General features: G+C 45.2%; 1 protein-coding gene across 3 annotated transcripts in view; it reads right to left on the bottom strand.

The window, feature by feature from the left end:
- Positions 1 to 1,004: 1,004 nt before the first annotated feature.
- Positions 1,005 to 23,851, bottom strand: part of SGSM1 (small G protein signaling modulator 1) — a 120,482-nt gene continuing 97,635 nt past the window's right edge. For all 3 annotated transcript variants that reach the window (XM_005567744.5, XM_005567746.5, XM_065522345.2), the window contains 5 exons: positions 21,865 to 21,947; positions 14,374 to 14,483; positions 9,374 to 9,470; positions 7,070 to 7,237; positions 1,005 to 3,652 (listed from right to left, as the gene is read on the bottom strand). In XM_005567744.5, coding sequence (XP_005567801.2) covers positions 3,564 to 3,652; positions 7,070 to 7,237; positions 9,374 to 9,470; positions 14,374 to 14,483; positions 21,865 to 21,947 — 547 coding nt within the window. In that variant the 3' untranslated portion in view covers positions 1,005 to 3,563. The remainder of the gene's footprint in view (positions 3,653 to 7,069; positions 7,238 to 9,373; positions 9,471 to 14,373; positions 14,484 to 21,864; positions 21,948 to 23,851) is intronic.

The raw sequence follows: 23,851 nt of genomic DNA, 5'->3' as shown, positions 1-23,851 counted from the left end.
AGACTCTTTGCAAAAATGGCCTCAATTATCTCTGAGCCTGGATCCATGCTCCTTTTCTTTTTTCGAGACAGGATTTTGCATTGTCACCCAGGCTGAGGCACAGTGGCATGACCATGTCTCACTGCAGCCTCTCTCTTCTGGGCTCAAGTGATCCTCCCACTTCAGCCTCCTGAGTAGCTGGGACCAGAGACACATGCTACCACATCCAGCTAATTTTAATTTTTTATTTTTGGAGAGATGGAGTCTCATTATGTTGCCCAGGCTGATCTTGAACTTTTGGCTTCAAGTGATCCTCTTGCGTTGGCCTCCCAAAGTGCTGGGATTACAGGGGTGAGCCACTGTGCCTGGCCCATGTTCCTTTTCAGTATCACTTTCCAAAGACTCTCATCAGGAAGTACAATCTATTTGCCTACCCTCTGAAGCTGGGCTTGGTCATGTGACTTTCTCTGACCAAAAGAATGTGGCAGAAATGACTATGCCAGAGAAGTTGAGACCAAGAGGCAGCGCGTGTTTCTGCTTACCTTCTGGGATCTGCCATCATAGCCATGTAAACAAGCCTAAGCTAGCCTGTTGGAGGATAGGAGATGGAGAACACAGTTTCCCCCACTGCCCTAGTCAACAGCCAGACAACCATCAGAAGCAGAGTTGCCTATCTGGACATTAGCTGACCACAGACACATGAAGAAGTCTGACTAAGAACAGAAGAACCTCCCAGCTGAACCTAGCCTGGACTGTTGACCCACAGAATTATGAGCTAAATACATGGCTGTTTTGAACCACTACGTTTTGGGTCATTTGTAATGCAGCATTAATTGTGGTAAGAGCCAACTCATACAAGAGGTCAGAAGTGATTCACCTTTTTGGGGAAAAGGCCAGGTAGATATTACAAAAATCTGACCCCGTATAGGGTTACTGGGGTATGAGTGGGAAGATACAGTATTCAGAAGCAAGCATTTCTTTCTTTCAAAGTTAAAAAAAAAAAAAGACAAAAAATACCAGATTCACATATTTCTCTGTTTATATATATTTTCTCTATATATAGACACAACTCTTCAGCAAACATTTACAAGATATGTGGGCCACATTGAAAAAAAAAGAGTGCACTCCGTGGACAGAACAACTCCCACGCATCCAATTCCAGGACACAGAAACACACACGACATACAGAGATCTGAATAGGCACAGTAAACCAAATAAATATGACTTATTCCAAATCACAACCACAGATGCTCTCTGGAACATCACGAGAGAAGGCAGAGAAGAGATTTTGTGCTGTACTTCGAGACTGGTCTGTTAAAAAAATAAATAGGAACCAGAAGGTCTGGGACCTGGGTCTCACCAAAATAACACCCTGTGTAAAGAACAGCTGAATGGCAAAATACAGTTTTCTCCGGAGGGGCCTTTTGCACATTTCTTCCTGTCTTGGAAGCTGGGGTACGTAGGGCAGGGAGACGCAAGTCTAATGGCAGCCAGAACGTTGCCGTCTCCCGTTTCTGCTTTGGTGGGGTGGGGTAGGAGCTGGGAGCCATGAAGGCTACCGTAGCCTCAAGTCTCCCACAGAGCTCTCTTCAGAAAGTAAGGGTTGACTAGACCTCTATCCACCCTGCACCAGAGGCTGGGCAGAGGTTGGAGGTTCAGGTGCAGTTGAAGTTGCTGTACCGAGGGAAAGAAGCCTTCACAAGCACACAAGGATGCATCCCAATCCCGGTGTGCTCAGGATGGGAGGACTGATACGCCCCTTCGCCAATGCTTCAATACGCTGCTTTACTATCCTCTCCCCTCTCCAAAATCCCAGCTGCCATTCTTTGACCACCCTAGAGGTGGCAGGTCTCCCGAGAAGAGCCTTTCTCTCTGATGCCTGCTGGGTTTCCCCCATTCTGGGTGCATTCTCAGAACAGAAGAGCGGGCAAGACTGCTCTATCAAAAGGACAGGTAGGCAGAGTACACTAGCTCACTTCGGGTCTGTTTGTGGATTGGTGACACTCTGTGTGAAGACCTCGGGGGGACTGTTCCCAGACCTAGCATGGTCCTGGACCCAGCTCATCAGCTAATGTTCCCCAAGGAAAACACACACCATGCTCTACCCTGGCCGACCTCTGCCTTCCTTTTCCTCCTTTGTCCTGAGTAACTGCGCTTAGAGAAAAGCTGCACCCCACCACCACTAAGCAGCTTTCACCAAACACACACATTTCTAAGACCCAATACTTGGAAGGAAAGGCGGTTTTCCCTTGCAAGATGGCAGCAGGATACAGACTCTGCCCGGCCTGGGGGGGCTCTGAGCAGGACCCCAAAGAGCTCTGACCGTCTCATGCCTACAGACACTTTTTGGGTCTACTCCCTATGTGGGGAGATGCATTTCTTGAAAAGAAGAAAATGAGTATCTTCTGGCATCACACAGAGGAGAAAAAAAGGAGAAAATACAACAGATGGAATCCCAGATTCCAAGAGAGATGTGTGAGGGACTCCTGTGTGCCTTTTCTTTTTTTATTTTTTTTTGAGACAGAGTCTCGCACTGCCACCCGGGCTGGACTGCAGTGGTGTGATCTCAGATCATTGCAACCTCCACCTCCCAGGTTCAAGCGATTCTCCTGCCTCAGCCTCCCAAGTAGCTGGGATTACAGGCGCCCGCCACCACGCCCAGCTAATTTTTTATATTTTTAGAAGAGACAGGGTTTCACTATGTTGGCCAGGCTGGTCTCAGAACTCCTGACCTTGTGATCCGCCTGCCTCGGCCTCCCAAAGCGCTGGGATTACAGGCGTGAGCCACCGCGCCGGGCCTCCTGTGTGCCTTTTCTAAGTGGGGGGAGGCCTCAGGACCAGGGTGGTTTAGCATCAAAAGAATGGGGCAGGAAGTCATTTGTAGTCCCTCCTCCAAGCCAGTGGTTCTCAAATGGGGGCAACTTTGCCCTGCAGGGAACATTTGGCAATGTCTAGAGACATTTTTGGGGGTTGTCACAACTGGGGTGTGAGTGGGGGATGGTGCGACTGGCATCTGGTGAGGCCAGGGATGCTGCTCAGCATCCTACAATGCAGAAGACAGTCCCCTCAAAAAGAATCACCTGGCTGCAAATGTCAGTAATGTCGACGTGGAGGGTCAATCTCTAGCCATGTCCAGAATATCGCCAAAGGCCCCTTGCCAAGGAGCACAGAGGTAGCCCCACACACCTCTTCTACACCAATTTCCAAAAAGAAATTCCCTTCCCAGGTCTCATCTTATAAGACAGTTTGGAGGGACAGGGAAAGAAGAAGAGGAGACCATTCTGGACATCAGCAAACAACGATGGCTCCTCATCCACCAACATCCCCTACCTCCTGCAAGGGAGGAACGCCAGACTTGGGCAATCTTTGGTCAAACAGGAAAACGTAAGGCTAAATTGAAGGGGTACTCCCTCCACCCCATCTGCCCAGAAGTGAAAGTCACGGTAGTTTCTTTTTGCACTGAACTCCATGCTTGTGAACAGACACCAGGACCCCGCTCCTGGGGTGACCGTCCAGCCAGGAGGAAAAATAAGCAGAGGAACAGGTGGGGCAGCTTGGCTGAGGCTGCCTGGGTGAGGTGCCCCTCACTTGTTCTCAATCAGAGTCTGCACCTTGTACACGAGGTCCCGCGCCAGCTTCAGGACTTGCTTGGTGTTGTGTCGCTCAGCCATTTCTGAAAGAGCAGAAAAAAATCTCATGAGCCTCCTTCCGCGTCCAGTCTTAGGGCACACTTCCAGCCCCTGGAGGCTTCTCTGGGGGCGTCTCCATCACAGATTGGCTCAGGAAGCAGAGGCCCTGGAGAAGCCCTCTAACTCTGGACCTCAGTTTCCTCATCTGTAAAATGGGGATTGGAACAGCAGCCGCCTCACCAAGTTGCTGTGGGGATTGAATGGGATAATGCTGGTTCACAGGATGTGCTATAAAAAGGTGAGGTCAGTCGGGCGCGGTGGCTCACACCTGTAATCCCAGCATTTTGGGAGGCTGAGGCAGGCAGATCACCTGAAGTCGGGAGTTTGAGACCAGCCTGACCAACATGGAGAAACCCTGTGTCTACTAAAAGTACAAATTAGTCGGGCGTGGTGGTGCACACCTATAATCCCAGCTACTCAGGAGGCTGAGGCAGAAGAATCGCTTGAACCTGGGAGGCAGAGCTTGTGATGAGCCAAGATTGCACCATTGCACTCCAGCCTGGGCAACAAGAGCGAAACTCCATCTCAAAAAAAAATAATAATAATAAAAATGAAAAGGTGAAGTCCTTCCACTCCTCTCCTATAAACAGAATGACTGAAAGCAGTGCTGGGCACACAGCAGATGCTGAAAGATATGAAAAGGAGGAAGCAACAGAGGGAGGAAAGATGGAAAAGGAAGAGGAGAAAGGGACAAAAAAAGCAAAGAAAAGAATAATTTTATCAAGAGCCATACAATGTGGTCAGACTTCCAAACCAAATAATCCTAAACTTAGACATTTATCATAAATAAACCATTTAGTAGAAAGAAAAGAAAAAACAAAACAAAACAACACTAAAACTAAGACATGGTTCCTGAACTGGGTACCAACGTACCCCAGCATGTCACAGTGAACTTACAGGGACACTGTGGAGTATTTGGATATTTCGAGGGAAGCGCGGCAATGCTTCATCTAAGTTGAGCGCCACGTCAACTGTTAGCTGGAGTGAGTTCATGAATTTCACTACGCTGTCATCAATAACTTTCTTTTTTTCTTTTGAGACAATGTCTCATTCTGTTGCCCAGGGTAGAGTGCAGTGTGGTGTGATCTCGGCTCACTATAACCTCCGCCTCCCAAACTCAAGCGATTCTCATGCCTCCTGTAATCCCAGCCTCCTGAGTACCTGGGATTACAGGTGTGCACCACCATGCTGGGCTAATTTTTGTATTTTTATTAGAGACAGGGTTTTGCCACATTGGCCAGGCTGATCTGGAACTCCTAGCCTCAAGTAATCCACCCACTTTGGCCTCCCAAAGTGCTTACAGGCATAAGCCACTGTACCCAGAGTCCCATCAATGACTGTCTTTGCAAAGTTAGATTTTTCAGCAGCTGCTGAAATAGAAAGTAAGTGCCATGGGCCGGGGCACGGTGACTCACGCCTGTAATCCCAGTACTTTGGGAGGCCAAGGTGGGCGGATCATGAGGCCATGAGATCGAGACTGTCCTGGCTAACACGGTGAAAACCCGTCTCTACTAAAATATACAAAAAACTAGCCAGGCGAGGTGGTGGGCGCCTGTAGTCCCAGCTACTCGGGAGGCTGACGCAAGAGAATGGCGTAAACCCGGGAGGCGGAGCTTGCAGTGAGCTGAGATCCGGCCACTGCACTCCAGCCTGGGCGACAGAGCGAGATTTCGTCTCAAAAAAAAAAAAAAAGATATAATGTATGTGTTATTTTTTTAACGGCTTCTAAGTTGCTATGATATAAATATTTATGAAGTGGTTTATGAACTATTTACTAAATGAAACTTTTGGTCTGAGGGGCTGTTATAATTTTACAGAGACACTAGCAGTGCATGAATTGAGAAAATTTAGGAATCTTTATGCTAACAGATGAATTGCTTTGGACTCTCAATCACACCTTCAAACTGAAAATAACCTACATGCTAATGATAAGAAATGGTTCAGTAAGTTATGGAACAGTCACTTGAGATATAGTTTGTAGTTTAAAAAAATGACTGGCTGGGCACAGTGGCTCACACCTATAATCCCAGCACGTTGGGAGGCCAAGACAGGCGGATCGCCTGAGGTCAGGAGTTCTAGACCACCCTGGCCAACATGGCAAAACCCTGTCTCTACTAAAAATACAAAAATTAGCCGGGTGTGATGGCACACATTTGTAGTCCCAGCTACTCAGGAGGCTGAGGTGGGAGAATTGCTTGAACCTGGGAGGCGGAGGTTGCAGTGAGCTGAGGTCGAACCACTTCACTCCAGCGTTGGTAACAGAGCGAGAGACTCTATCTCAAAAAAAAAAATAAATAAATAAAAAGATTATATGAAAGACAATGTTTGAAATATTAAGTGAAAAAAGGTATATACAACTGGATTCTGAAATTGTAAAAACATAAAAATAAACATGACTGTGGTTTCCTGGATTAGACCCTAGAACAGAAAAAGGATATTGGTGAAAAAACAGGTGAAATCCAAATAAAGCCTGTAGTTTAGTAGATGGTAATGTGCCAATGATAATTTCTTAGTTTTGGCAAATGTACCAGGGTCATGTAAATGCTAACAGTAGGCAAAGCTAGGTCAAGGTATCATGCATTTTCTGTGCATCTAAATCTAAAACAGTTCTCAATCTACAATTTTAGTAGACAACTAAAATGCAAAACTATTCCCCCCAAAAGTTTACTTAAATTAAGAACCCTAATAATGTTTCAAAAGTGAGGTCACAGTGGCTTTTTTATTTTGTTTTTTCCAGAACTTTTTCATTAAAAAAAATGTTTAATAGTGATAACAGTGGCGATAGCTTTCGTTTATTGGGTTCCCTCCAGGTACCAGGTGCTGGGATTTAACCATGTTGTCTCCTGTAATCCTCTGGACCTCCCTGTGAGGGAGGGAATGTTAGTACCATTTTATCCCTGAAGAATCTGAGGCCTAGAGACGTGAAGTCACTTGGACAAGGTCACACAGTTCCCAGGAGCCTGGATCAGAATTCACATCTGTCTGATTTCAAGGGCTGTGTCTTTTTCGTGTTACTTAAATTGCTGCCCTGGGCCTGCTTTTCCCACACACATCAACCAAAGCAGACCACTGCTAGCCCATTTCACAGATGAGGAAGTGGATGTTTAGAGAGAGGGGAAGTGACTTGACCATGGGCACAGCTGGTCAGCGGTAGAACCAGGCTTTGCCCCGAGCTGATTTCAACACCCGTAGTCCCTCTGCCAGATCCCTGGGAAAAATGCACCCTCAGCATTACGAGATGTGAACTTGTCCTTTTGGAAATAGCCATAAGAAGTGTGCAGAGCCCTCTTTATCCCCTTCACCATGCATCCATCTCAGCCCATCTTCATGCCTCCTGAGACCCCCAGAAGGGGCCTCCAGCAGCCTGCACCCCTCTCATGAGGCCCCAATCATGTGGGTACCATTAAAGAATTTGATGATGTCTGTGAAATCCATGTTGTTCTCCAAAATGATGTCGCGGTAGACTTCCACCAGAGCCAGCGCAATGAACAAGACGTAGTGTGCTGAGGAGACATGTTTGGCTGCCCAGATGGTCTCCCAGACCAAGAAGACGTCATCATAGATGAGTTCTGCCAAGACACCAACACACATGGGGAGAGAATTGGTGACAGGGCTCACAATGTTGCCTTCCCTTGGGAAATCCTGAAAGCTGGGAAAATCCCAGGCAAGTTTTGCCTTATGCCTCTGCCCTGGTGCAGTGGATAGAACTCAGGTCAGAAGACAGGAGAGGACTCTGTCATTTGACCACCAGAAACCTCAGTTTCCCCATCTGTAGGATGGGCTGTGTAAACCAGGTAAGTTCTAACTTCCTTCCAGCTCTGACATTCTGTAAGTGGAGGAATCAGGCATATGTGAGTTTGAATTACACAGATTCGTCCTTGCCCTGCCCCTAGACCAGAAACACCTGCTATCCCTGCACCCACATCTCCATCAGCACCCATGGAGGCCTTTCTCCTTTCCCCCCACACACGGGCAGAGCCGGCTGTGGCCTCTGAGTCTAGTGAAGAGGCAGAGTAGAGCAATGGTTAAAAGTAAGCGTTTGGCTGGGCACGGTGGCTCATGACTGTAATCCCAGCACTCTGGGAGGCCGAGGTGCAGGTGGATCACGAGGTCAGGAGTTCAAGACTGGCCTGGCCAACATGGTGAAACCCCCATCTTTACAAAAAATACAAAAAAAAAAAAAACTAGCCAGGCGTGGTGGTGGGCGCCTGTAATCCCAGCTACTCAGGAGGCTGAGGCAGAGAATTGCTTGAACCCAGGAGGTGGAGGTTGCAGTAAGTTGAGATTGCACCACTGCACTCCAGCCTGGGCGACAGAGCCAGGCTTAGTCTTAAAAAAAAAAAAAAAAAAAAAACCCAGCCTGGGAGACAGAGCGAGACTCCGTCTCAAAAAAAAAAAAAAAAAAAAAAAAAAAAAAAAAAAAAAAAAAGAAGGCCAGGTGTGGTGGCTCACGCCTGTAATCCCAACACTTTGGGAGACCGAGGTGGGTGGATCACCTGAGGTCAGGAGTTTGAGACCAGCCTGGCCAAACATGGTGAAACCCTGCCTCTACTAAAAATACAAAAAAATTAGCCAGGTGTGGAAGTGGGTGCCTGTAATCCCAGCTACTCAGGAGGCTGAGGCAGGAGAATCGCTTGAAGCTGGGAGGCAGAGGTTTCAGTGAGCAGAGATCGCGCCATTGCACTCCAGCCTGGGCAAAAAGAGTAAGACTCCATCTCAAAAAAAAAAAAAAAAAAAAAAAAAGCAAGCCTTCCTATGTCTGATAAACTTGGTGTGAATCCTTCCTCCATCACTTGCTGGCAAGGGGAGCCTGGGGTAGTTACTTCTCCATGAGCCTGTCTCTTTTCTCATCTGTAAGTGGGGTGAAGCTGATAATAGAAAAAGGCTAAAGAGATAATACAAATAAATGACTCAGCACAGTGCATGGCACTGAAACACTCCATACATGTCAGATTTTTTTTTTTTCTTTGAGATGGAGTCTCGCTCTGTCACTCAGGCTAGAGGGCAGTGGTGTGATCTCAGCTCACTGCAACCTCCACCTCCCAGGATCAAGTAATTCTCCTGCCTCAGCCTCCTGAGTAGCTGGGACTACAGGCGTGCACCACCACGCCCAGCTAATTTTTTGTATTTTTAGTAGGGACGAGGTTTCACCATGTTAGGTCTTGATCTCCTGACCTCGTGATCTGACCTCCTTGGCCTCCTTGGGATTACAGGCATGAGCCACCGCACCCGGCCTATGTCTGATATTATTATAATTTTAACATCATCCCAAATCAGTACAACAGCAACAAAGTACTGTGTTATACGACACTTTTATGTCATGTTGGAATGTGCATGAAAGCCCCTGCCTCGTGGGCTTTAGAGTTCTTGGGCTCTGAAAAGCAGCACAGCAGAATGAAAGAGGTGGGTTCAAATCCTGGCTGTTCTCACCCTAGCCCTGAAGTTTTCTCTCCCTAGCTCTGAATTTAACCCTTCTCAGCCTCGGTTTCCTCATTGATTGGTAAGATGAAGATCTTAACAGTGCCTACTGTGGAGTGTCAATGCAAGATAAGGCAGGTGAAACGATAGTCCCAACTCCATAAACATGTGCTTCTCTCCCCTGCTGCCTCTGCTGCCAACCCTTCAACCTCACCTCCACAGGATCGTTTCCCCTGAAAGTTCTGCTACAAAGAGTCTGGACACAGGTCCCCAGTTTAAAGTCTTACCTCGCTTGAAATCCAGCAGGAACCAGCGGTAGCAGAAGTAGAAGTGAGTATAGTCCCCATTCTGATGCATCAGCTCAAACAGCTCCGAGTCCAGGATCTGTCAGGAAGGAAAGGCAGCATCAGCCTCTTGGGAAAAGGCTGGAGCAGAGGAGACAGCTGAACAAATGGTGGTACATCCACACACCAGACACCATATAGCCCTTAACAGCCAGGTATAGTTTAAAAAATGGGAAAGGGGCTGGGCTGCGGTGGCTCAAGCCTGTAATCCCAGCACTTTGGGAGGCCAAGACAGGCGGATCATGAGGTCAGGAGATTGAGACCATCCTGGCTAACACGGTGAAACCCCATCTCTACTAAAAAATACAAAAAACTAGCCAGGCGAGGTGGCAGGCGCCTGTAGTCCCAGCTACTCGGGAGGCTGAGGCAGCAGAATGGCGTAAACCCGGGAGGCGGAGCTTGCAGTGAGCTGGGATCCAGCCACTGCACTCCAGCCTGGGCGACAGAGCGAGATTCCCGTCTCAAAAAAAAAAAAAAAAAAAAAAAAAAAAGGGGAAAGGATCGGAATAGACATTTCTCCAAAGGAGATTCACAAATAGTCAAGAGGCACATGAAAGATGCTCAGCATCCTTAATCCTTAGGAAAATGCAATTCAAAACCACAGCAAGATACCAATTCACACTCACTAGGATAGTGAAAAATGACAGACAATAACAAGTGTTGGCAAGGATGCAGAGAAACTAGAACCCCCATACACTGCTCCTGAGAATGTAAATGGTGTGTCTGCTGTGGAAAACAGTTTGGTAGTTTCTCAAAAACCTAAACACAGAATTTCCATATGATGCAGCAATTCCACTCTTAGGTTTATCCCCAAGAAGAATGAAAACATCTATTGGTCAGGTGTGGTGGCTCAGCACTTTGGGAGGCCAAGGCAAGAAAATCACTTGAAGCCAGGAGTTTGAGACCAGCCTGGGCAACATAGCAAGACCCTGTCTCTAAAAAAAGAAAAAAGAAAGAAAAGAATTTATTATTAGCCTGGCATGGTGTCCTGGGCATGTAGTCCCAGCTACTCAGGATGCTAAAGTGGGAGGATCACTTGAGCCCAGTTCAAGGCTGCAATGAACTATGATTACACCACTGGACTCCAGCCTGGGTGACAGAGTGAGACCCTGTCTAAAAAAACAAAATGAAAACAAAAACATATCCACATAAAAATCTGTACGTGAATGAATGTGTGTAATAGTGTTATTCATAATAGCCAACAACTGGGAAACAACTCAAATGTCCATCAAGACATGAATGGATAAATATAAGCAGCATATCCATACCATCTATTTTAATATTATCTGGTAATAAAAACAAACTAAGTTTTGTTTTTATTTTTTTGAGACTGAGTCTCGCTCTATCACCCAGGCTGGAGTGCAGTGGCATGATTTCAGCTCACTGCAAGTGAGTTCAAGTGATTCTTGTGCCTCAGCCTCCCAAGTAGGCTGGGATTACAGGTTCAAGTGATTCTCGTGCCTCAGCCTCCCAAGTAGCTGGGATTACAGGCACCTGCCACCATGCCTGGCTAATTTCTGTTATTTTTAGTAGAGATGGGAGTTTCACCATATTGGTCAGGCTGGTCTTGAACTCCTGACCTCAGGTGATCCACCTGCCTTGGCCTCCCAAAGTGCTGGGATTACAGGCATGAGCCACTGCGCCTGGCCTCGAACTAAGTTTTGATACATGCTACAATGCATCATACATACACGATAAACCTTGACATCATTATGCTAGGTAAAAGAAGCCAGTCACAAAAGGCCACATATTGTATGATTCCATTTATATGAAACATTTAGAAAAGGCAAATCCACGGAAACAGAAAGCAGCTCCTTGGTTTTCAGGGGCTGGGAAGACGGAGGGGATGGGGAGTGGCTGTTAATGAAGAGTTTCTTTCTAGGGTAATGAAAATGTTCTGAAATTGATGATGATCACATAACTCTGTGAATACATGAAAAGCCACTGACTGAATCATACACTTCAAAAGGGTAAATTTTATGTATCTAAATTATATTTTAACAAAATGTTATAAAAAAACAGGTGGTGGAAGAATACCTCCAGCTATTGGATATGCTAGTCAGTGGGGAAAAAAAAAACCTTGTTTGAAAAATAATGTACGGAAAGAAAAGTATGTACAAAATGACTCTAATTATGGAAAAAATGTACATAGAAAATGGGCAAAGTTGGCTGGGTGCGGTGGCTCACGCCTGTAATCCCAGCACTTTGGGAGGCTGACGTGGGTGGATCACAAGGTCAGGAGATTGAGACCATCCTGGCCAACATGGTAAAACACTGTCTCTACTAAAATAAAAAAAATACAAAAAATTAGCCAGGCATGGTGGCGGGAGCTTGTAATCCCAGCTACTCAGAAGGCTGAGGCAGGAGAATGGCGTGAACCCAGGAGGCGGAGCTTGCAGTGAGCCAAGATCACATCACTGCACTCCAGCCTGGACTATAGAGTGAGACTCTGTCTCTAAAAAAAAAAAAAACAAAGAAAAAGAAAATGGGCAAGGCATATGAATAGGCACTTCACAATCCAAATGAACTTAAAAAAAAAAAAAAAAAAAGAAGATATTTAATTTCACTGTCAATCAAGACAATGCAAATAAAATCACAATGAAAAAACTGAATGAAAAAGACATACTATTTGATCGCACAGCAGGGTAACTATGGTCAACAATAATTTCACTGTACATTTTAAAATAACCAAAAGCATATAATTGGATTGTTTGGAACACAAAGGATGTCAATGCTTGAGGAACTGGATACTCTATTTTCCATGATGTGCTTATTTCACATTGCATTCCGGTCTCAAAACAACTCATGTACTCCACATATATATATATATACCTATTATGTACCCACAAAAATTAAAAATAAAAATGTAATTATAAATCACAATGGGATGCTCGAATCATATCCAAGAGATTGACAAAAATATGTAAGTGTGACAATATCAAGTGAGGATGGTGTGTGTTGAAACCCTTACCATACTGCCCTGGAGCATTAAGAAACTGGTACAATCGCTTTGAGAGTGATTCCGTCGTGCCTGATAAAACTGAGGACGTGCATTCTCTCTGCCCCAGCAATTCCATTCCGAGTAGATGACTAAGCAAAGTTGTTGCATGCATGCAGCAGGGATGCACACAAGAATTTCAGTGCAGCACTGTTTATAAAGGCCAAAAGCAAAACCCCAAGTTCCCCAAAGCAAAAGCAAAACCAAACCAAATAAAAACAACCTAAATGACCACCAACAGGAAAATGGATCCAAATCAAATGTGATAGAATGCACTGTGCTCCTAACGCAGAAGACTGTACTTCCGGGAAAGAGGAATCAACTGCCCCCTTGTTGATGAGCCTCTCAAACTTGTTACTGAGTATACAGACAAGCCGCACAAGAGTTCATACCATTTAAAACTATGTAAAGTGGGGAGTAAAGAAACAGAGTTATATGCTGTTTAGGAATATATGCATATATTGTAAAAGAATTTTTTAAAAGTACATTATAATGGTGAACACAGGAATCTGCAAAGTGCTTACCACTGGGAGGACAGGAGTGGTGGAGAAATGCCATCAAGAAGGGGTACACGAATAATGAAAAATCTAAAGTTAACTTTTTTTCGGGACAGAGTCTTGCTCTGTCACCCAGGCTGGAGTGCAATGGTGCAATCTCAGCTCACTGCAATCGCCACCTACCGGGTTTAAGAGATTCTCCTGCCTCAGCCTCCTGAGTAGCTGGGATTACAGGTGTGCGCCACCACGCCTGACTAATTTTTGTATTTTTAGTTAGAGATGGGGTTTCACCATGTTGGCCAGGCTGGTCTCAAACTCCTGGCCTCAAGTGATCCTCCTGCCTTGGCCTCCCAAAGTGCTGGGATTACAGGCGTGAGCCACCACGCCCAGCCTGTGGTTAATATTTTATTTCTTGGGGAGGTGGGGGTGGAAACATGGGTGTTCGTTATATTACTCTTTTACCTTCCTTATGTCCAAAATATTTTGTAGTATTTTAAAGTTCCACTAAAGAAGAAATCAGAGCTAACTGTAGCTCCACTGCCAGTGTGTAGATAACAAGCATCCCCACCATTTACTCGTTAACACATTTGCATTCCTTCTACTCAAAGGGTTGAGTGTCTTTTTTCTTTTTTTTTTTTTTTTGAGACGGAGTCTCGCGCTGTGTCACCCAGGCTGGAGTGCAGTGGCGCGATCTCGGCTCACTGCAAGCTCCGCCTCCCAGGTTCACGCCAATTCTCCTGCCTCAGCCTCCGAGTAGCTGGGACTACAGGCGCCCGCCACCACGCCCGGCTAGTTTTTTGTATTTTTAGTAGAGACGGGGTTTCACCATGTTAGCCAGGATGGTCTCGATCTCCTGACCTCGTGATCCACCCGCCTCGGCCTCCCAAAGTGCTGGGATTACAGGCTTGAGCCACCGCGCCCGGCCAGGGTTGAGTGTCTTAACTCCTCTGGGAAGTAGATATACTAATCGCTATGAATGCTGAAGAGCTAGCATTTATTACAATACTTCTCAAATTTGAGCTTGCACCAGAATTACCTGGAGAGCTTCATATGGCACAGACTCCCGGGCCCAACTCAGAGATTTTTATTCGGTGGAGGAAAGGTGCCCAGTAATTTGCACTTCTAACAAGTTGCCAGCGAGGCTGATGTTGCCAGTCCATGGACTATGCTCTGAGAGGCACTCAGGCACTGTGCTGAGCACTATAACATCATTAGTTTATTTCATTTCCATGATAATTCTAATAACTTATTGGGACTCATAAAAATGAGGAAACCTATTTCACAGATGAGAAAACTGAGGCCCAGAAAGATAAGAGCATATGCCGAGTTTGTACAGCAGAAATAGGATTCCAATCCAGGTGGGCTCTAAATAGCTCAGTCTGGAGCCACTAAGCTTTACTTACTGTTTCCCAAAAAAGTCCAAAGCAGGATTGGACGCGGAGTCATACCTGGATCAACGACCTCATGTTTGCAAAGTGCGTGTCCATGGCGCCTCCGTGGGGGAAGTTCTGGTTCATCCTCTTCATGAGCTCCGTGAAGCAGCTGAAGGCAAGCGCCTCTGAGAAAGCAGCACAGAACAGTCAGCTGCCCCGCTGCCCAAGTGATGTGGTTTGGATGTTCGTCCTCTCCAACTCTCATGTTGAAATATGACCTTCAATGTTGGGGGTGGACCTTTCGTGTACTTTTAGTAGAGATGGGGTTTCACATGTTATCCAGGGGGGTTTCACCATGGTCTCGATCTCCTGACCTCGTGATCCGCCCACCTCAGCCTCCCAAAGCGCTGGGATTACAGGCGTGAGCCAACGTGCCCGGCCTAAAAGGCTTTATTTTTATTTTATTTTATTTTATTTTTGAGACGGAGTCTCGCTCTGTCGCCCAGGCTGGAGTGCAGTGGCGCAATCTCGGCTCACTGCAAGCTCCGCCTCCTGGGTTCACGCCATTCTCCTGCCTCAGCCTCCGGAGTAGCTGGGACTACAGGGGCTCCCCACCACGCCCAGCTAGTTTTTTGTATTTTTTAGTAGAGATGGGGTTTCACCGTGTTAGCCAGGATGGTCTCGATCTCCTGACCTCATGATCCGCCCGCCTCGGCCTCCCAAAGTGCTGGGATTACAGGTGTTAGCCACCATGCCCAGACAAAAGGCTTTATATTTTAGAAAAGTTTAGATTCACAGAAAAACTGCAAAGACAGTAAAAACTTGTCATACACCCCACACGTGGTTCCCTCTATTATTAGTATCTGGACATTAGCATGATACATTTGTTGAACCGATATGGACACATTATGAACTAAAGTCCATACTGTATTCAGATTTTCTTAGTATGTACTGAATGTCATTTTTCTGTTCCAAGCTGTCATCCAGAACAGCACATTACGTCGACTGGTCATGTTCCCTTAAGCTCCTCTTGGTTGTGGCAGTTTCTCAGGCTTTTCTTGTTTTTGATGACCTTGATAGTTTTTTGTTTTTTGGTTTTTTTTTTGAAACAGAGTCTCGCTCTGTCGGCCAGGTTGGAGTGCAGTGGCGCAATCTTGGCTCACTGCAAGCTCTACCTCCCGGGTTCACTCCATTCCCCTGCCTCAGCCTCCCGGGACTACAGGTGCCCACCACCACACCCGGCTAATTTTTTTGTATTTTTAGTAGAGACAGGGTTTCATTGTGTTAGCCAGGATGGTCTCAATCTCCTGACCTTGTGATCCGCCCACCTAGGCCTCCCAAAGTGCTGGGATTATAGGCGTGAGGCACTACGTCCGGCAACCTTGACAGTTTTGAGGTGTAGTGGTCAGGTATTTTTTGTAGGATGCTGCACTATTAGCAATGGAATTTATCTGATGCCTTTCTCATGGTAGGACTGGGTTATGGGTTATCGAGAGGAAAACCACAGAGGTAAAGGGCCATTTTAATCATATCATAAGGGTATATACTATCAGCATGATTTATAACTGCTGATGTTGGCCATGGTCACCTGGCTGAAGTCGTGTTTGTCACGTTTCTCTGCTGTAGTTTCTTTCTCATCCCGTCACTGCCTTCCATACTGTACTTTTTGGAAACAAGTCACTATGTGCAGTCCGTGTCTACAGAGTAGGTAGTTGGCTGGGCATGGTGGCTCACGCCTGTAATCCCAGCACTTTGGGAGGCCAAGGCAGGTGGATCACCTGAAGTCAGGAGTTCAAGACTAGCCTGAACAACATGGTGTAACCCTGTCTCTACTAAAAATACAAAAATTAGCCAGGCATCATGGCGGGTGCCTGTAATCTCAGCTACTTGGGAGCCTGAGGCAGGAGAACTGCCTTAACTTGGGAGGCGGAAGTTGCAGTGAGCTGAGATTGTACCATTGCACTCCAGCCTGGGCAACAAGAGTGAAACGTGTCAAAATAAAAAAAAGAGTACGGAATTATGCTCCCCATTTATTATGTATTTATTTATTTTTGAGATAGGGTCTCATTCTGTCACCCAGGTTGGAGTGCAGTGGCACAATCACGGCTCATTGCACCTCGACCTTAGCAGCCTCAAGTGATCCTCCTGCCTCAGCCTCCCAAGTAGCAGGGACCACAGGTGTGTGCCAACACACCTGGCTAATTTTTCTATTTTTTGTAGAGACGAGGTTTCACCATGTTGCCCAGGCTAGTCACAATCTGCCTACCTTGGCGTCCCAAAGTGCTGAGGTTACAGGCATGAGCTACCATGCCTGGCCTACTTTTTTATTTTATTTTGCTTTATTTTATTTATTTTATTTTATTTATTTTGAGATGGAGTCTCACTCTGTCACCAAGGCTGGAGTGCAGTGGCATGATCTTGGCTCACTGCAACCTCTGTCTCCCAAGTTCAAGTGCTTCTTCTGCTGCAGCCTCCCATGTAGCTGGAATTACAAGTGCCTGCCACAATGCTCAGCTAACTTTTGTATTTTTAGTAGAAATTTTTCACCATGTTGGCCAGGCTGGTTTTGAACTCCTGACTTCAAGCGATCCACCTGCCTCAGCCTCCCAAAGTGTTGCAATTACAGGCGTGAGCCACTCGGCCTGGACCTAGTTGTATTTTAGACATAAATGTTTATATATTTAGCCCAGGGGCTTGCAATGCAGTAGCACGATCATAGCTCACTGCAACCTCCAACTCCTTGGCTCAAGCAATCCTCTTGTCTTAGCCTCCTGAGTAGCTGGGACTACAGGTGTACACAACCACGCCCGGCAAATTTTTAAATTTTTGTGTAGAGATGGAGTCTCACTATGTTGCTCAGGCTGGTCTTGAACTCCTGATCTCAAGCAATCCTCTTGCCTTAGCTTCCTGAGTAGCTGGGACTACAGGTGTGCACCACCATGCCCAGCTAATTTTTAATTATTTTTGTAGAGATGGAGTCTCACTATGTTGCTCAGGCTCATCTTGAACTCCTGATGTCAAGCAATCCTCCTGCCTCGGCCTCCCAAAGTGCTAGGATTACAAGTGTGAGCCATTGCACCCAATCCCATTTTTTAACAGGTTTATTGAGATTCTCACATAAAATTCACCCTTTAAATGTACCATTTAGTGGTTTTAGTACATTCACAATGTTGTACAATCACCACTATTAGTTCCAGAACATTTCTTCACCCCTGCAACCCCGAAATCCCTGTATCAATGAAGCAGCAACTTCATATTTCTCTCTCCCCCAAGTCCCTGTCAACGACTAGTCTTTCTGTCTCTATGGATTTGTCTACTCTGGACATTTCATATAAATGGAATCACACCATTTGTGATATTTTGTGTCTGGCTTCTTTCACTTAGCATAATGTTTTCAAGGTTCATCCACATTGTAGTTTGGATCAGAACATCATTCTTTTTTTTGCCAAATAATATTCCATTGTATGGATATACCACATTTTGTTTATGCATTCATCATTTGATGGACATTGCGACTATTTCCACTTTTTTGAGTATTATGAATAATGCTATCATGAACATATGTACAGGTATTTGCATGAACATATATTTTCAATTCTCTTAGGCATATATCTATGGATGAAATTGCTGGGTCACATGATAACTCTATGTTCATTACTATGAGAAACTGCCAGACTGTTTTTTAAAGTGGCCAAACCAGCCGGGCATGGCAGCTCATGCCTGTAATCCCAGCACTTTGGGAGGCCAAGGTGGGCGGATCACCTGAGGTCTGGAGTTCGAGATCTGCATAGCCAGCATGGTGAAACCCCATCTCTACTAAAAATACAAAAATTAGCCAGATGTGGTGGTGGGTGCCTGTAATCCCAGCTACTTGGGAGGCTGAGGCAGGAGAATCACTTGAACCCGGGAGGCAGAGGTTGCAGTGAGCTGAGATTGTGCCACTGCACTCCAGCCTGGGTGACAGGATGAGACTCCATCTCAAAATAATAAATAAATAAATAAATAAATAAATAAATAAAGTGGCCAAACCATTTTACAATTCCACCAGCAATGTATGAAGCTTCCAATTTCTTCATATTCTTATCAGTACATGATTTTCTATTGTTTTGATTCCAGCCATCCCAGTGTATATGAAGTGGTATCTCACTGTGGTTTTGATTTCCATTTTCCTAATGACTAATGATGTAGAACAGCAGTGCTCAACCTTTTTGTCACCAGATACCAGTTTCCTGGAAGACAATTTTTCCATGGACAGGGAGTGGAGTGGGGGGTATAGTTTCTGGATGAAACTGTTCCACCTCAGATCATCAGGCATTAGATTCTCAGAAGGAGTGCACAACCTAGACCCCTCATATGCACAATTCACAATAGGGTTCGCACTCCTAGGAGAATCTAATGCCACTGCTGATCTGACAGCAGGTGGGAGGTGGAGCTCAGGTTGTAATGCTCACTAGCCTACTGCTCACCTCCTGCTGTGCAGCAAGGTTCCTGTCTGTGGCATAGGGCTTGGAGACCCCTGATGCAGGGCATCCTTTAACTTGCTTATTGGCATTTGCATATCTTCAATTCTATTGAGAAATGTCTATTCAAATCCTTCAGCCACTTTAATCAGGTTGTCTTTTTATTGTTGAATTATAAGAGTTTTTTATATATTTTGACTACGAGTCCTTTATCACACATACGACTTGCAAATATTTTCTTCTAGTCTTTGGGTTCTTTTCACTTTCTTGATGGTGTTCTTTGAAGTACAAAAGTTTTTAATTTCGATGAAGTCTAATTTGCTTATTTTTTCTTTATGTTTTTGGTGTCATATCTAAAAAAAAATTCCCTAGCCTAAGGTGACAAAGATTTACTCCTGTTTTTAAGTTTTACACTTTTAGTTCTTGCATTTAGGTCTATGATCCATTTTGAGTTAGTTTGTTGTATGTGGTGTGAGGTAAGGGTTCAACTTCAATTTTTTGCATATGCATGTCCAGTAGTTCTTGCACCATATATTGAGAAGACTGTTTTTCCTCACTGAGTTGAATTTCCTTAGTACCTCTGTCAAAATCAATTGACTATCAATGTAAGGGCTTACTTCTGGATTCTCAATTCTATTCCATTGATCTACATGTTGATCCTTATAGAAATACCACTATTTTAAGACCTTTGTAGTAGATTTTGAAATCAGGTAGTGTGAGTCCTGCAACATCTCCTTTTAAAAATTGTTTTGGCTATTCTAAATTCCTTAAATTTCCAATTTTAGGGTCAGCTTGTCAATTTTTGAAAAAAACAAACAAACAAAAAAAACAAAGGCAGCTGGGATTTTTGACAGAAACTGCACTGACTTTACAGATCATTGGAGAGCGTTGTTACCTTAACAACACTAAGTCTTCCAATCCATGAACATGAGATATCTTTCCATTTATTTTGTTTTTTAAAATTTACTTCAACAATGCCTTGTAGTTTTCAATGTACAAATCTTGCATTTCTGTTAAGTTTATTCATAAGTATTGTATTTTATTTATGTATTTATTTATTTGAGATGGAGTTTTGCTCTTGTCACCCAGGCTGGAGTATAATGGCGCAATCTCAGCTCACTGCAACCTCCGCCTCCTGAGTTCAAGCGATTCTCCTGCCCAAGCCTCCCAAGTAGCTGGGATTACAGGCGCCTGCCACCATGCCTGGCTAATTTTTTTTTTTTTTTTGAGACGGAGTCTCGCTCTGTTGCCCAGGCTGGAGTGCAGTGGCCAGATCTCAGCTCACTGCAAGCTCCGCCTCCCGGGTTTACGGCATTCTCCTGCCTCAGCCTCCCGAGTAGCTGGGACAACAGGCGCCCGCCACCTCGCCCGGCTAGTTTTTTGTATTTTTTTTAGTAGAGACGGGGTTTCACCATGTTAGCCAGGATGGTCTCGATCTCCTGACCTCGTGATCCACCCGTCTCGGCCTCCCAAAGTGCTGGGATTACAGGCTTGAGCCACTGCGCCCGGCCTAATTTTTGTATATTTAGTAGAGACAGGGTTTCACCATGTTGGCCAGGCTGATCTCAAACTCCTGACCTCAGATGATCCAGCCACTTCAGGCTCCCAAAGTGCTAGGATTACAGGCATGAGCCAACATGCCTGGACTATTTATTTTTTATTTATTTATTTTTTAGACGGAGTCTCACTCTATCACCCAGGCTGGAGTACAGTGGTGCAATCTCAGCCCAATGCAACCTCTGCCTCCCAGGTTCAAGCGATTCTCCTGCCTCAGCCTCCGAAGTAACTGGAATTAGAGGCATGCACCACCACGCCTGGCTATTTTTTTTTTTTTTTGTATTTTTAGTAGAGACTGGGTTTCACCACGTTGGCCAGGATGGTCTCAAACTCCTGACCTCAGGTGATCTGCCCGCCTCGGCCTCCCAAAGTGCTGGGATTACAGGCATGAGCCACTACATCCAGTCAGTATTGTATTCTTCTAGATGCTGTTGCAAATAAAATTGTTTTCCTAATTTCATTTTGGGATTGTTCATTTCAAGTGTATAGAAATACAAGACACTTTTGTTTATTGATCTTGTATCCTGCAAACTTGATAAACTTATTTATCAGTTCTAATTTTTTTTTTATTCCTTAAGATCTTCTATATGCAAAATCACATCTGTGAACAAAGATAGTTTTACTTTCTTTCTAATCTGAATTATTTTTATTTATTTGTCTTTCTTAATTGCCCTGGCTAGAACCTATGGTGGCAAAAATAGACATACCTGTCCTGTTCCTGCTTTTAGGGAGGAAGTGTTCAGATTTTCACCACTGAGTATGATGATATTTGTGAGGTTTTCACAGATGCCCTCTATCGTGTTTAGTTCCCTTCTATTCCTAGTTTGTTGAATGTTTTTTATTATGAAAGGATGTTGGATTTTCTTGTGTTTTTCTGTGTCAATTGACATGATTGTGTGGGTTTTTCCCTTTATTTTAGTAATGTGGTGAATTAAATTGACTGAGTTTTGCATGTCAAACCACCCTTGCATTCTGGAGATAAGCCCGAGTTGGTCATGGTGTATCATCTTTTTTGTATCTTGGTGAATTAAGTTTATTGGTATTTTGTTGAGGATTTCTGCATTTGTATTCATAAAGGATATTGGTCTGTAGTTTTCTTGTTACGTCTTTGTCTGTTACTGGTATCTGCATGCCAATGAGACACCCAGTCCTCATACGAGGTCTGGCTTTACTGAATGAGTTAAGAAGCATTCCTTCCTTTTCTACGTTTTTGAAGAGCAGGTGAAGAATTGGCATTAATTATTCTTTAAATGTTTCATAGAACTCACCAGTGAAGCCATCTGGGTTTGTTTTTTGTTTTGGTTTGTTTGTTCTCATTCATATTCATACAATCAGTGGCTAGCAAATGCCTATCTGGGTGTTGAGTATTGGGCACCATGGAATATAAGGACTTTTTATTTCACCAGGATATTGATGTGTTCACCAGACAGGCCTTCGGAGCACCTGGCTGGAGCCACATTCCGTACAGTCACAAAATGAGATCAACCCCTCTGCCATGCAGTGGAAAGGAAATGCGCCCCCAGCCCTGGGGCAGTAAAGACACACTCACCATCATCCAGAATGACCAGCAGTGGAGCCAGAAGATCACACATGCCCTGGACATAGCCGATCTCAATGTGCTGCCAGATGTAGCTAGAAAAGACATAAGGGGCCAATTATGGCAGCCACGGCCTGCCTCTCCAACCCACTCCAACTTCCGCTCCTCCCGCTTCTGTCCCCAATCCCTCACTTGGACCTCTCCCTCAGCCTCCTGCCTGCATCCCTGTTCCCAGTGTCTCTCTTTAAACATCCTATGCGCAGCTACCAGGATGACCTCCCTAAAGGCCAACTCAGGAGGCCTCTTCAGGCTCAAAACTTGCACAAGCACCCTGCTGTCTGATGGGATGTTATCCAAACTCCTTTACTGGGGGTACAAGGAGTAATGGCCTCCTCCCAATTCATCTTCACAGCCTCAAATATCGCTTCCACACTGTCCTCCTCTCCAGCTACACTGACGTATTCACTTTGCACAAAGAGATCACAAATTTATGTTTCTGTATCTCTGCCCTACAGCTCCCTTTGTCAGGAATTCCAATCTGTCCCTTACTAGTAACAGCTTATATTTACTGAGCACCTACTGTATACTCAACCCACTATTTTCTTTTTTTTTTTTTTTGAGACAGAGTCTCGCTCTGTTGCCCAGGCTGGAGTGCAGTAGCGTGATCTCTGCTCACTGCAAGCTCCACCTCCAGGGTTCATGCCATTCTCCTGCCTCAGCCTCCCAAGTAGCTGGGACTATAGGCGCCTGTCCCCATGCCCAGCCTTTTTTTTTTTGTATTTTTAGTAGAGACAGGGTTTCACTGTGTTAGCCAGGATGGTCTCGATCTCCTGACCTCGTGATCTGCCCGTCTTGGCCTTCCAAAGTGCTGGGATTACAGGCGTGAGCCACCGCTCCTGGCCCCTCCACCCACTATTTTCAAAATAGTCATGTGAAACATGGACCATTATCCTATTTCACAGATGAGGGGACTGAAGCATAGACAGGTAAATGACATGCCCCAAATCATACACCTAATAAGTGGCAGAGGCAGTACTTGAACCTAGGAGGCCTTACTCAAGGATATATGATCTTAGCCTCTATGTGAAACAGTTTCTTTAGTGTTCCTTTTTTTTTTTTTTTAAGACAGAGTTTCACTCTTGTTGCCCGCACTGGAGTGCAATGGCATAATCTCAGCTCACTGCAACCTCCACTTCCCTGGTTCAAGCGATTCCCCTGCCTCAGCCTCCCAAGTAGCTGGGATTACAGGTGCGTGCTGCCACGCCTGGCTAATTTTTGTATTTTTAGTAGAGACAGGGTTTCGCCATGTTGGCCAGGCTAGTCTTGAACTCCTGACCTCAGGTGATCTGCCCGCCTCGACCTCCCAAAAAGTGCTGGGATTACACGTGTGAGCTGCCATGTCCGGCCTATGGTTTCTTTAGTTTTCTTAACTTTGTCAAAATCCATCTCAAAAGGTCACCACTTCTGTGAAGTCTTCCATGATTTCTCCCTATGCCTTAACCAGGAAGAAGTCAGTTCATTTTTACTTCTTCCCAGCATTTTTTTTCCATTTTAATGTAACACTTATCAGACTATATCACAGTTTAAAACATTTAAAAAAAAGTACATTCAGGCTGGGTGCGATGGCTCATGCCTGTAATCCTAGCACTTGAGAGGCCAAGGCAGGTGGATTGCCTGAGCTCAGGAGTTCAAGACCAGCCTGGGCAACATGGTGAAACCCCATCTGTATTCCAATGCAAAAAATTAGCTGGGTCTGGCAGCCTGCACCTATAGTCCCAGCTACTCGGGAGGCTGAGGTAGGAGAATCGCTAGAACCCAGGAGGCGGAGGTTGCAGTGAGCTGAGATCTCACCACCGCACTCCATCCTGGGCCACAGAGCGAGATTCCATCCCCCCACACACACAAAAAGTACATTCATATTATGTTATACAATATATAATCAATTAGATATTACTAAATTGTTAGTAGTCGTTAATTCTGGGTAAGTGGCACTGATGGG

The sequence above is a fragment of the Macaca fascicularis genome, chromosome 10 (assembly GCF_037993035.2).
Source record: "Macaca fascicularis isolate 582-1 chromosome 10, T2T-MFA8v1.1".
Classification (NCBI taxonomy): Eukaryota; Metazoa; Chordata; class Mammalia; order Primates; family Cercopithecidae; genus Macaca; species Macaca fascicularis.
The sequence above is the reverse complement of the archived record's forward strand: the minus strand, read 5'-3'. Positions and strand labels throughout refer to the sequence as shown.